This window comes from Rhinichthys klamathensis, unplaced genomic scaffold, assembly GCF_029890125.1.
Source record: "Rhinichthys klamathensis goyatoka isolate OS25496 unplaced genomic scaffold, OSU_Roscu_1.1 h1tg000099l_1, whole genome shotgun sequence".
Lineage (NCBI taxonomy): Eukaryota > Metazoa > Chordata > Actinopteri > Cypriniformes > Leuciscidae > Rhinichthys > Rhinichthys klamathensis.
In genome coordinates this window covers 497,036-510,491 of record NW_026606638.1, presented here as the reverse complement: position 1 = coordinate 510,491, position 13,456 = coordinate 497,036, and the positions used below count along the sequence as shown (strand labels likewise).

Below are 13,456 nucleotides of genomic sequence, written 5' to 3'. Positions count from 1 at the left end.
AAATCTTTCTTCATTTGTTTCGAAGGTGAGCAAAAGTCTTATGGATTTGGTACAACATAAAAGTGAGTAACTGATGAAAGAATCAACTTTTTAAACTAAAAAATGTGAAAGCTTTCGGGACTCACCACAAACCACTGCACCATCACCATCACAGGTTTCTCGGTGAAGGTGTACAGGCAGGGGATCTCCGCAGACTCGTCCATGTAAACCTCCACAGTGTCCTCCATCCTCAGATCCACTACCGCCCAAGCTGCCAAAGAAAACTCATTGAGATTGTGTGCTTGAGGCCATGTGAGAACAAAGGCTGCTTTATCAACACATGAAAAAACACATTAACAAGCGCTTAATGTATTTTAGATTGCGTAGTAATGTTTAGGCCACAGCCTTAGAGAAAACTCAATTTACACTCCTATTAATGAGATCAACAACAGTAAAACACTCTCTTTGTTGAAACTCTTCAGGGTCATTCGAAGACTGTAAATGATGGCAAGATCCTGCCGGATCTGTGGACTGTTTTTGCGTGTTCTGTGCGGATTGTTGTGAGGCGGAATTATTTAGGATGGATTTAAAAAGAGTACAAAGAATGCATCTATTCAGAACTGAAAATGAAATCAAGTCAAAGCAGATAAACAAACATGATTACGGATGTACAAGCTTGTCAATTATGTGATTTATCTGTATCGCAAGTGATGCAGTTTTTTTTATGTTGTCATGCTGAATATGATGTTATCATGTTTTATATTTTTTGTCTTCCCAGCGGCATATTGATTTAAAGTTGTTCCATAGTTAGTTGTGTACAAATAATAAGTCTATGTGACTTCTGCGGAATTCCGTGACTGTAGGTTGCATGCGGGCAAACTGAGGACATGAGACAGTCGATGAGTCATCGGTCTTTGATGCTATCCTGTTGAGATTGAAGATATACAGACAACGCACCAATCTATTTTTCACATTTTCGCCACTGTTTGTGTAATTCCAATGCAAATCTATCAGAATGGATTTCAAATGATAAAATAAAGAGTACCACACTCTTCTGATATCAAATTAGCCAATATATTTAGTAAACTAATACATAATAGGTCGAGGAGGAGCATAACTTGACTGAAGAATGTTTCAATTCTGCATGATCGGCGCAGCTCTTCTGATGGCCCACATTTGTAGATGCATTGATCTTGCAGACTTTGAAAGTTAAACCATACATGGCACAGCTTCACTTGGCTGGCAATATTAGATTGAAGAATGCTCTAGGCCACCATACCACATCAGCACTGACCGAATCATAGGAAAATAGGCAAAATCATCAACTCCATACAAGTTATTCTCCATGCAAGCTATTACATGTAATGGCTCTCAAAAGCATTGTCGTGGGAAATCAAGAAATAAAACATAGCCCATTAACTTGCTTCATAACACATAAAGAGAACTGTCTGCTGGAATATGAAAAACTATTAATATGCATTTAAGCGGTTTCACAAAAGCTGATCGTGGCAATGGTTCTACAATCTTTTCGTAAATGCAGCAGGTCAATTTTACCCACTAATCAAAAGAATGAAAAAATACCTTGCATCAGAAATAAGCACTTTGTAGGACATATTGTCACATTGTGACATATTTAACACATTTGAGCAAATTGTTTTGATTACTAATATTGTTCTTTTCTACTGTATTATATTGGTGGGTTTTTTTTGTTTTTTTAATCACAACATATACATATATTACTACAAATATACTACAGTATATTACTATAATGTATGACAAAAGGTATTGAATAGTTTTATGGCTTTCACCTTTAAATGGATAGTTCACACCCCCCAAAAAATTCTGAAAAAGTCCTGTAATCATTTATTATTTTACACAACCAAAGTTTGGGATCTGTAAGATTTTATTTTTTAAAGAAATTGATACTTGCCTTAACTCGATTAGAAGTGCAAGTAAAAAAATATTTTTCAAATATATGCTGTTCGTATAGTTTCCATAAAAATATTATGCTGTTTTCGACATTGATAATAATAAGAAAAGTTTCTTAGTGTTAGCATATAAGCATGATTTCTGAAGAATCATGTGACACTGAAGACTGGAGTAATAATGCTGAAAATGTAGCTTTACCATCACAAAAATTACATTTTAAAATAAATTTTAAAAGAAAAACCGTTTTTATTGTACTTAAATCAAATAAATGCAGCCTTGGTGAGCAAAACCTTTTGTTTAAAACATTAATAAATCTTAAATGTATAAATAAATGTACTATATTGCAATTCTTCTGAACTCAGACAATAGCTTAGTGTGAGGAACAGGCCAAAATATGAGGGTGAGTAGATTAATTTTTAGGTGAACTATATATTTAAAATTTTCCCTCTCTTTACTTTCTGGCTGTCTCTATTGTGGCAACATTGAGGTTTTGAGTGGCAAACACAGACCTGCCGGCGGCTGCCACCACACCAACTGAAAAAATACTGACCATGTGTCTTTTGTGTGTGATGATTATATTTGGCAGCACACCCCTAAGCAAAGCAGAGAGAAAGAACAGCATTTTTAAAAAACAAGGCCCAGATTTTGTGACCACAGGCTTGGTTTTAATCTGACAATCTTTGTCTGACTCAGACATGAGCGATACCCATTCATCTTCTCATCTTCCATTCCTCAGATAACTGTGTTCAAAACAAGCGTCCAGCCACTGTGACTTTTCAAATGTCACTCGCTGCCCTCAACGGCCTTTTTGTATTAGAAGAAAGTCATTTTTCTTCCCTTCAGCCCTTCTATCTCTCTGCAACCTGCACTCTTGCTCTTTCTCTCAGCATGCAGAAAATAGGCTCGGACTGAAAGGCCTCCTTTTTAATTGGAAACATCTGGGAGGCATGGAGCTGGACTGGTGGGGTGCCGTGGAGACGGGCTATTATGGGATTTCCACGTCCTTGGCGAGTGACTGGTGGAGGAGAGAGACGTTGGCGAGGGTTGAGGGGTGAAGCGGCTCCCTCCCTTCAGCAGCGTGAGGTCAGTGGCACAGCTACTGCTGGGAAGGACGGGGTCTAGCTGTGTCAACAACATCCGAGATGGGTTGAGTGTGTGTGTGTGTGTTTGTGATTGAGTGAAACCATCGACGAGACTTATGGTTTGTGCAGTTTCAGCTCAACACTGCAAAAATCATATGATTAATCAGTATCTTTGTCTAATAAAAATAACTAAAATGCTGAAAATAAGATGAATTACTAAATTTAACGAGGTTTAGGCAAGTTCAAATGCAAATGTTTGGCCAAAGGACATACTAATGTGCAATCTTGCACTAGTAACAAACCTCAAGGAGGCGACAGATTTCCCTTTAAATGCTTGCATCTTTATTCTTTATGTTTCTTTTTAATTTAAATAGCTAGCTAAACATGTTCACAGTTTGAGTAACTTGCTCCGGGGGTTGCTTTCCCAAAAGCATCGATAGCCAACTTTGATCGCAAGTTTCGTCGATACCAACATAGTTAACCGATTCTGCATTTCACGAAACCAATAAACATTCGCAAACACCATTGCAATCTTATATGGTTGGAACTACATCTTTCGTCCTCAAGTTAGAAGCATATCGTTTCTTGTTAATATGACATATGGACTTGCATATATTGCAATAAGCAAGCCAACATGCAGTACATTCTATATCTTTCATCCCATTTAATACCTTTCGATCTATATATTTTAGTGTCAACAATAAGCAACAGTTTTTGAAGTGTTTTTGAAGCTGACATTAAAAGTGATCTAGAAATAATTAATTAGTAGTTATTATAAGTTATTATTCCACCACCTGTGCTTGATGGTATTAATGACTTATATTATTGAACTAATGTGGTTCAAACGATGGAGATGCAACCCTGTTACTGTGCTTGGTTTTGGGAAACTAATTAATTTCTGCAATGATGAATTGTACTAGTTAAGCAGCGAGTTATGTCGTTGTACAGCAAATGCAACCCAGAAATATTCTTTTCAATTAAATACAAATATTGAATATAATGAAATATTCGTGATTTATATGTGGCTTGCAAAAATGTTATATATATATATATATATATATATATATATATATATATATATATTTCACACTAGATCTGATTGAATAGCCACAGTTGTCACTAACAAGACAAATCAAAACTATGAAAACATAATTTCACCGAAACCTCAGTTTACATAAAGCATAAAATGTGAGAAATCTGTGTCTGCAATAATATGGATGATTCTAGTAAAAATCTGAAGAGCTACACATACGTTTAGTTATATATAAATGTAGACATACCATAACCATAGATTTTAGTCTATATAACGCTGATCGTATAACTAACCCCATTCCACATCCTGCCCCACCAAAAATAATGTTTACATTTTTTAAAATAAAACAAATAGTATTTCCTTTTTTTGTAAAGCATTTTAACATTTGTGGATGTTTTCAAAGAGGGCTTTGCCAACTTCTGTCAACAATTTGTTCCCTAAGGTACAGCTAAGTGAACCTCCACACACACAAAGCCTTATTAAACTCACAGTCACATCCCGCTGGTCCCATTCTGCATTCACACCCTATTTTCAGGGCTGCTGCCTTTCTCTCTCACCCCCTCCCTCTACCACCCCACCCCAGCCCAACCGAGACCAGCCGCCCCACTCATTGTGACCAAGACGCTGGCCCTGTTTGCTTAGAGCTCTCTGTCCTCTAGCACAGCTTCACTGAGCCCCCCGACTGCGTCCATCCACCCATGGCCTTCAGATACAAGCCATTGTTCCCACACCTGGGGCGCAAATCTCTTCTTCTCTCAGCTAAGCTTTGAACATCCTGAAGTCTCTCACATTTGTTCTTGTTTAAGTCTCCAGGTAAACACAAAGGTGAGCAGAAGTTCATTGTGTGCCTCAAGATGTGCTTTCCTTATCTTCTCCAACAAACATTTTGAAATAGCCTGGCACAAACAGGTTAACAATGATTTTCCCTTAAACATCATGGCCAGATAATCGGATTAGCAAAGGTGCAGAATATCTTGTTTGAGGCAAAGACCTACATGATGTTTTCTTATCTGAGAGAGAGAAAGAGAGTGTCCACAAAAAAGAAAAAGAAAAAGCTTTTGATGTCTTGGATTCATGGTTTTTTACAAATATCATAAATTATTCATTCATAAACATGATTACAATTTATACATACAGTATTACAACCTGAAATTACTTTGTCATAAAAAAGTTCTAATGATCAAATCTCTTATTTATGATTTATTAAACAGGGTGGGAAAATGATTTAAAAAACGAAACAAGAAACACCAAAAATAATAACAAAAAAAAACAACACCAAAAAGCTTTTAAAAAAAATTGGACACTAAAAATATTATAAAATATAAGTAATCAGTTTAGTTCATGAAAGTAAAGTACTAAAATATACAAAAGATGGATCAACAAAATTATAGGCCCACCAACAAAATGAACATTTTATGGAATATTGCAGTATTTATTATAAATGATTTATGCTTGCGCATGATTATTTTTTGAAAATGAATGTGCCTCATAATCTTTTATCAAAATAACTTCCCCACACTCATGCAACAACATCTCTTCTTTTCTCTGATGACGTGTTTTGTCAAAACAAGAAATAAATAAAGGATTATGCTGAACTATACTTTTTGAGGTCAGATTACAAAAATCATAGAAGAGAAGGGGGTGTATTCAAGTTATTGTATGTATATAGGAAATCTGAATGTATTTTTGAATCAATTAACAGATCTGGATCTGACAGTCGGATAATGAAACACTGAGAAAGAGAAAAGACAGATACCTAAAGCCCACGTATGTCAAACCGCTGCGCTGTGTTATTAACTATGGGGGCAGTTGGCCTACCCCGCGCAAACCCACGTCTGGAAACCACCGGTGAATATTTGGACGTGCTGACAGAGTTTCAAATAACAAGAGTAAGGATGCCTGAAACCACATTGTTTTCACAGGATGATGACTAGCTAGTGTGTGTCTGTGTGTGTATAAGAATGCAGGAGTGGAGGAATTGTGGGTCACAAGCTCAAGCTGTGTTCCACTAAAAACCAACATGATAATACTGCCACATATACATTGTGTCACTGTTACCCACAAAAGTGGACAGTAGTCACAACATCAGTCTGTCTGCTCAGCAACAAAGAAGATCAGCTACTGTTTCAGCCTCAGCTGAGATGAATTACATCTCCAGCTGTTTTTTATTGTTGCAGTGTGACTCCCTAAACTTAAAGACAAATGCAAAACCCAGCAAGCAAACACAAACTCCCTCCCTAACTCTTGAGTCAGTCAGACTTCAGTGATCTGTGATAAGTAAATGGGCTTTACCTATTTTTGAATAGAAAGGGCTTTGTCTTGCCAATATGATAAACATGTCAAAACAATAGTGTAGCTAAAGAAGTATTTGACCCTAAATGAAAGTTCATGTCAATATTTAGTGACCATTACAAATACATTTTTATTTTTGTCATTTTTCTGAGGCATACCCACAATCCACAAAAATGGATGGATGGACAAACAGCAGTTACATGAACAAATCTAGACACGAAACAATGAAACATGAGGGCTATTTACCGCATACAACAAGACTAATGAGTTAACAAGACACACCTGAAAGCAATGAAACAATGAACCAATCAAAATGTGACATATAAGACAAGGAACCAATAAGAACCTAGGACACATGACCAAAAACCAACAATCAGAACATGACACATACAGGGGAAGACATGATCACATGATGGGAACTGGGAATCACATGACAAACAGGAAGCAGGAAACATGAAACAAGGCAAAATTACAAATTAAAAGACACTAAACATAAACGAACCAAAGCCCAAACCAACCAGTCGTATCTCAATAAAAATGGCAAAATTATTATTTTTTTTTTTAAATCCGAGTTCGAGTCCTGGCTCATGGATCTTTCCCGATCCTGTCCTCCTCTGTCTCCCACTTTGCTTCCTGTCAATTCTCTATATTCTCGTATCACAATAAAAAAGGCAAAAAGAAATATACAAAACAAAAAACACACAAAGAAACATTTTAAAAAAGAAAAATACACTGTAAAAGTGTGTTGATTCAACTTAAAAAGTGTTTGTGCTACCTTAAAATGTTAAGTTTAGCCACTTTAGTGTACTAAGTGACAACTTGGATATTTGAGTTGACTAAACTTAAACTTTTAATGCAGCACAAACATTTTTTACAGTGTACATGATGCTTCAAGACATTTTTGCCAGGTTTGACTTCTTCTGAACTTCTTGTGATGTTTAAAATGAATGCAAGCACTAATAAGATTTAAGAGCTTTGGCATATGGCTTCAGAAGACTTGGAATATGAGTGTGAATCACCATCCATTTCACTATATGGGAAAGAACAGTAAAACTCTTGTGTTCCACAGAAAAAAGAAAGTCATACAGGTTTGGAATGACATCCCAGCTCATAACTTTAGATAATGTTGTGGCAAGGTTCTCACAAATTTATGAACGAACGCTCTTCCAGTAACGAAGAACATCATTCATTCAAGTTAATGTTCTCAAAATGTTAGCACAAAAACATTATACATCGGCCCTGGAGATTTTTTTCTGAAATGTTTAAACGTTTTTTAAATAATAATATTTATTTCAGAATGTTCAGAGAACACACAAAAGTAATGTTCCCTTCAAATTCACATAACCAAGCAAAAACAATTTTAAAACATTTAATAAAATGGACATTTTGAATGTTCAGAAAACATTCAGAAATAACGTTGGGAATGTTAGAAAACGTTCTTAGAACATATTTTCGTTAGCTGGGATAAGAGTGAATTGTCATTTTTGGCTGAACTATCCATTTAACTATACCTCTGGGTTGTGCTCTGTTAGCCAAGCTGTGAACAGGCTGGTTTTCAACATGGTGCCCACCCTCCCCCTCTGGCACTAATGTGTCACAATAGACCTCCCATATAGATCACATTAGAATGACTGGGCACCAAATGAACCTCTGTATTCGACTGTTTTCTCCAAGATAACCTGCCCATTGAAGGATTCACTAATCTTGGACTATCTCTGTGTCAATAGCTGGCGTTTGATCTTAAAATCTGAGTAAAGTTTGCTAATCTATACCTTCAGACTTTCTAAATCAAGGATCTTTCATCTGCCTCTTTAAAGTGTGTTGGGTTGGGAATCCGTAAGCTTTGCGAGAGAAAGGTTGAAGAGTGCTGGAGAAAGGCAAGCGTGACCGGCTCTGTGGCAGGGAGGGAATCACCTGTCACACCCCACATGCACCTGGGATCAAAGAGAACACACACACTGGCTGAGTCCACAACCGAAGGTTAACTGCCTTAAGGCCTCCTCAAATCTGTTAATGATTGTTTATTTCTCAGCGGAAATACAATCAAATATTAAAAATATGTACTTACATTTTAAATTTGTTTTACTTTTTTTCCTGAAGCAAATTATCCAAGAACAATATGCATCAGATTGTTGAATATCACAGGCAGCGAAGGTTAAAAAAATCAACCAAGGCATATAAGAATCAGGATGATACACAAACATTGGATTTGAACGTGTTCTGCTGCCTTTCCCAGGATTTGGACAACAATCAAAGATCCTTTACACACAAAAAAACACACAATCTCCACCAGCGCACATCTATTATAACAATAAACTACATATCTTGAAGATGTATCTTATAGTAATATGCACATTCAAATCTAACATAAGTACATCTAAAAAAATTCCCACATTGCAATGCACACCAATGCACGTATGCACACACATTGAGCTGTGAGGCCTCCTGATCTGATCTCTTTTTGTGAAGCGGGAACTGGCACAAATCCTTCACGATGGAGCTTCCAGAGTGAGACGGCCATTCAATGTTTGCTGCCTCTCTCCTCGGTCAAACACACAAATCCGTCTGAGCGGCCCACCGTCAGGCCAGATCCTCTAAACCCTGCAGGACAGTGCATCACTTCACAGCTCACGTTTAAGTGCACAAGCAAAAATCAAAGATTTGAAAAGTGCACAGTCACAAACACTTTGCTTTAAAGGGGTGGTATAATGCCCTTTTCACAAGATGTACACTGTAAAAAAAAATCTGTTCAATTTACGGTAAAATACCGGCAGCTGTGGTTGCCAGAAATTTACCGTATTAAATATGGTAGCAACATATTAGGTTTTACAGACTTAACTTAAAATTTACAGTAATAAATCGTATTTCATTATCTGATATAATGTTGATTTACCAACCTATTGAAGTATTAATATCTGTTTTATACCATTAATACACTGACAACCAACAACCACAGTGCTGATGAGAGTCACATGATCAATCAAAGCTCATCACAAACAGCTCTTTCACTAGAAAGTTAATAGAAGCTGCACAGTTTCATTCACACAAACATTAACCCTCTGGGGACCAAGGTGTTTTTGGGGTCCTTGAGATGTTTTGACATGCTCTGACATTTGTGCTTTTTTCAGTTGCTTATAAACATATTAATGGCACAGGTGAAATTACACTCTATTTAGCACAAACAGGTCTACCATAATGTGTGAGCAACATGTATGTACATGTTTGTATTTTTGAGAGAATATTGTTTATGCATGGTTATTGAAAAAACTAAAAAATTAAGTTTTTGAAATAAGGACACAAAAAACATACTAAATATGTGTCCACAAGACTTTTGACTAATGTACGTTGTCGCCTAGAGTTTTTGCTTCAAAATGATCTGAAAATCATCCTTCCTAATCATTCACATAAAACAATAGATTGTTTTAAATTGTGAAAAACATTTTTTTGTTTGCCAAGGCAATATGCGGATGGGCGGAACGGCCCAACCCCTATCATGAATAATTAAGTGGTTCTCAGACAGTGACCCTGCATAATAATGAGCCTTTCATTCAGGGGTGTCACACAAGAAAGAATGCAAGGACAATATATATATATATATATATATATATATATATATATATATATATATATATATATTATATATATATATATTGTCATTGCATTCTTTCTTGTATATATATAGCCTACATATATATATATATATATATATACACACACATACACACACACACACACACACACACACACATATATATATATATATACAAACGTGTGTGTGTGTGTGTGTGTGTGTGTGTGTATATATATATATATATTGTCATTGCATTCTTTCTTGTATATATATAGCCTACATATATATATATATATATATATATATATACACACACACACACACACACACACATATATATATATACAAACAATCAAAATATAAATGAAAGCCAAAAGCACATTTTTAGTCATACCTGGAAACAAATCCTGGTCAAATGCCATTCTACAGAATTGGTTTAAAGTTACAGTTGGAAACATCTTGAAAAGAAAATAGTCTTTTCCCATAAATGTCTTATAAAGTATTATTTTTTAAAGTAGACCAATACAATAAAAATAAACCAGTCGCATTTCAAAGTCGCTCGCGAAATGACCGCCAGGTGGAGCAAAGGGACATTTATCAAAACGTAAGTGGGGCTAATGTCAATTAACAGTATAAGGATGAAATTCTACAAGTTATGGTAATTTACAAATAAGCCTACAACAAACATTTATTTTTAAACAAATATTTTTAAATATGCAACATGCACGTTTAAACAACAAACAATACAATCTGAACCAGCGCTTCTGCTCCTGTATTGAGACATGCAGCGCGTTTCAGTTACGATCCTGGTTCCAGTGGCCTTAATACATTCACGGCTTTTTAAAATGTCACAAAGCGTTTTGAGATGGTTTTGAATGAAATATTGAAGTTTATAATTAGGGTATTTTGGCACACCACGCCGAGTGGCTATGCATTATTCTAAAATCTGGCTTTATTCTGGCATGTTGAATTAGAGTTTGACAAACGCGGCGGCGCGTTCATTTGAATTTATTTTTCTCATAACAGCTAAAAGAACTTACTGCGTAATTGTTGGTCATACAGATAAGATATCATCTTTTAAAACTGTAAAAGGTCTACTTTTATTCATGTAGGCTAAAGTAGGCCTACACTCACAGGCTAACGACAAAACGTTTTCTCGCTCATGTGAGAAACAAACGTTTGGGCAAGTCTCAGGGAGGAAATTAATATCCATGACACGGGTTCGAGTCTCGAACAAATATTGTGTACTGTAAATTTTATATTTATTAATGCAGAGAGATTTGTCTAGCTCTAAAACTCTGTTACACCATACAGTTTTTTGCTTATATTTATAAAATAAAATTACCATGCATTTCCATTTTACACTAAGGAACAATAGTATCCAACAGAACGACTTTGCATCTGTACCAATCGGGTACCAATCGTAATTTCAAAAGCAGTTCTGTAAAAAAAGTAATTATATATATATAGCCTATATATATATATATTTTTTTTTTATTAGGCCTATTATTATTTATTTATTTTTGATTCCCTACAACCTAGAGTTTTTAAAAACATGGTTTTAAGTAAAGTGTGATTTGCCAGGGGGGACGGGGATTTCCTTCTGGTCTAAACATCCCTGCTTCTGCTGAATTATTTGAATCCCCACACCCCTCCCTCCACAGTAATCAATGCTATAGGCTACTTCACCAATAGACCATATCAAATATAAAATAGAGATATGCAACAAGCACGTTTAAACGACAAACAATAAAATCAAAACCAGCGTTTCAGTTGTTCATTAGTTCCAGTGGCCTTAATGCATGCACGGCTTTTCAAAATTTCACAAAGCGTTTTGAGATTATTTTGAATGAAATATTGAAGTTTATAATTAAGTGTTTTGGCAGACCACGCCGAGTGGCCCTATGCATTTTTCTAAAGTCGGGTTTTATTCGAACTTTTGCTAACGACAAAAGTTTATCTGTCGTCTCTGTCTCCGGGAACTGCGCGTCACAAAAATGAACCGAAAGCCACTTCAGCTCAGTCACTATAAGAAATCGGCTATGTCTAAAGCCTTTAAATGTCTAAATATTCAGGCTAATAAATGTTATCTGATTATGTAATCCATAATGAAAACGAGATGTACAGAGGATCTACTCAAACATGTAGCCTGTAAGCGCTTCCCAATGAGAAAATGACAAGACAAGGGTGAAAATCTCACTCTAATTAAATGTAGCAGGCTAAATCGCCCTGAATTAAAATGTAAAAACAGATCAAATAATGTATTTGTCGAAATGTTGCGATATTGTTTCATTTAAGTTCATAATTATTCTATACATGTTATTTAATTTAGCAGCATTCCCACGAAGCACCGTGGTTCGATATTTATTTGAATAATAAAGAAAGAAAAAAACTTAATTCACAAATTGCATGCCTGGTTGTAAGGATCCAAAGATCCCTGTAGAATTTAATATTGAGTTGAACATTTTGTTCATGACAACAAATTAACATGCGTTTTTTCATATTATATTTAGTTTTGCTTGGAAAAAGCTGGCCCAAACCAGTTTTATTTCATCAATTACTGAAATAATGAAATATTTAGTAATAAACTTTTATGACAGAAATATCACTAGGCTACATGTAACTAAAATCATTTAATTCCTTCATTATCAACACTGTCTAGAATAGCGATTTAAGTGTGAATTGCGACTTCTCTTTGTGTTAAATCAGCCTCAGACTCCGATAGCCGGTGGGGGGTTGGAGGGACAGTTCAGTGCTGTATCGAGCGCGCAGGACAATAGGCCTAGGTGTTAATGTTCCTCTTTCATATGGAGAGCGAGGGAGACTAAATAAACTTGTTAAAAAGAGATTCAGCGCGAGAGAGGCAAAGAAAAACGCATGTTTTAATTTAATTATGTTGCTTTGGACAATTTTCGTTTTGTAGGCCTATACTGTTTTAATTGTTTAATATAGCTGTCATTTCTTTGGCAATACAAATTTAAAATGTCGCAAGAATAAGATTAGCCTAGTGTTTCTTATTTTGCATCGCAAAAGAAATAAACTCTAAACCCGATGCAACCCTGTTTTAAATTTTAAAAAACTGTCCGAAACTTTATTTAAACCTTGAAATGTTCGAACTTGGTTTCAAACTTAAGTAATTTTAGTGTTCTTTTACATTACACAATAATTTAGCAGACTAAAGACGTGCTTCTTCATTTTCATTTTCTGATGCAATCGGCTGACAATCTTCCTTCATCAGTTTTTGTCGTTTGTGCAGCGGCTGCGGTTCCATGAATGTAGCAAATTTATGTTGTAATAATAATTAAACAAAACTCTTGACTTTAAATAAGTAAACAGTTATAAACAGTTAGCTATTTAAGCATCAAGAAGGTAAAATATAAACGCTGTTGGCCAACATCGGTTAACAACATGTAGGCCTATGCTACATTGAGATTCGATCTCGGGTCGATTGAAGCTCCTCGAAGCTCGTGTTGTTGCGGTAACCACTGAGCTATCGTCTGTACGTCTGTAAAAAAATTTATTGCAATGTTTTATTTTTTCATTATTTATTCAATTTCATTTCAGTAGCCT

At 35.6% G+C, this 13,456-nt stretch overlaps 1 protein-coding gene across 3 annotated transcripts in view; it reads right to left on the bottom strand.

Moving 5' to 3' along the window:
- The window catches only part of mcama (melanoma cell adhesion molecule a), a 60,392-nt gene that overhangs the window by 14,863 nt on the left and 32,073 nt on the right, over positions 1 to 13,456 (bottom strand). For all 3 annotated transcript variants that reach the window (XM_056252896.1, XM_056252898.1, XM_056252897.1), the window contains exon 2: positions 126 to 250. In XM_056252896.1, the coding sequence (XP_056108871.1) occupies positions 126 to 250 (125 nt within the window). The remainder of the gene's footprint in view (positions 1 to 125; positions 251 to 13,456) is intronic.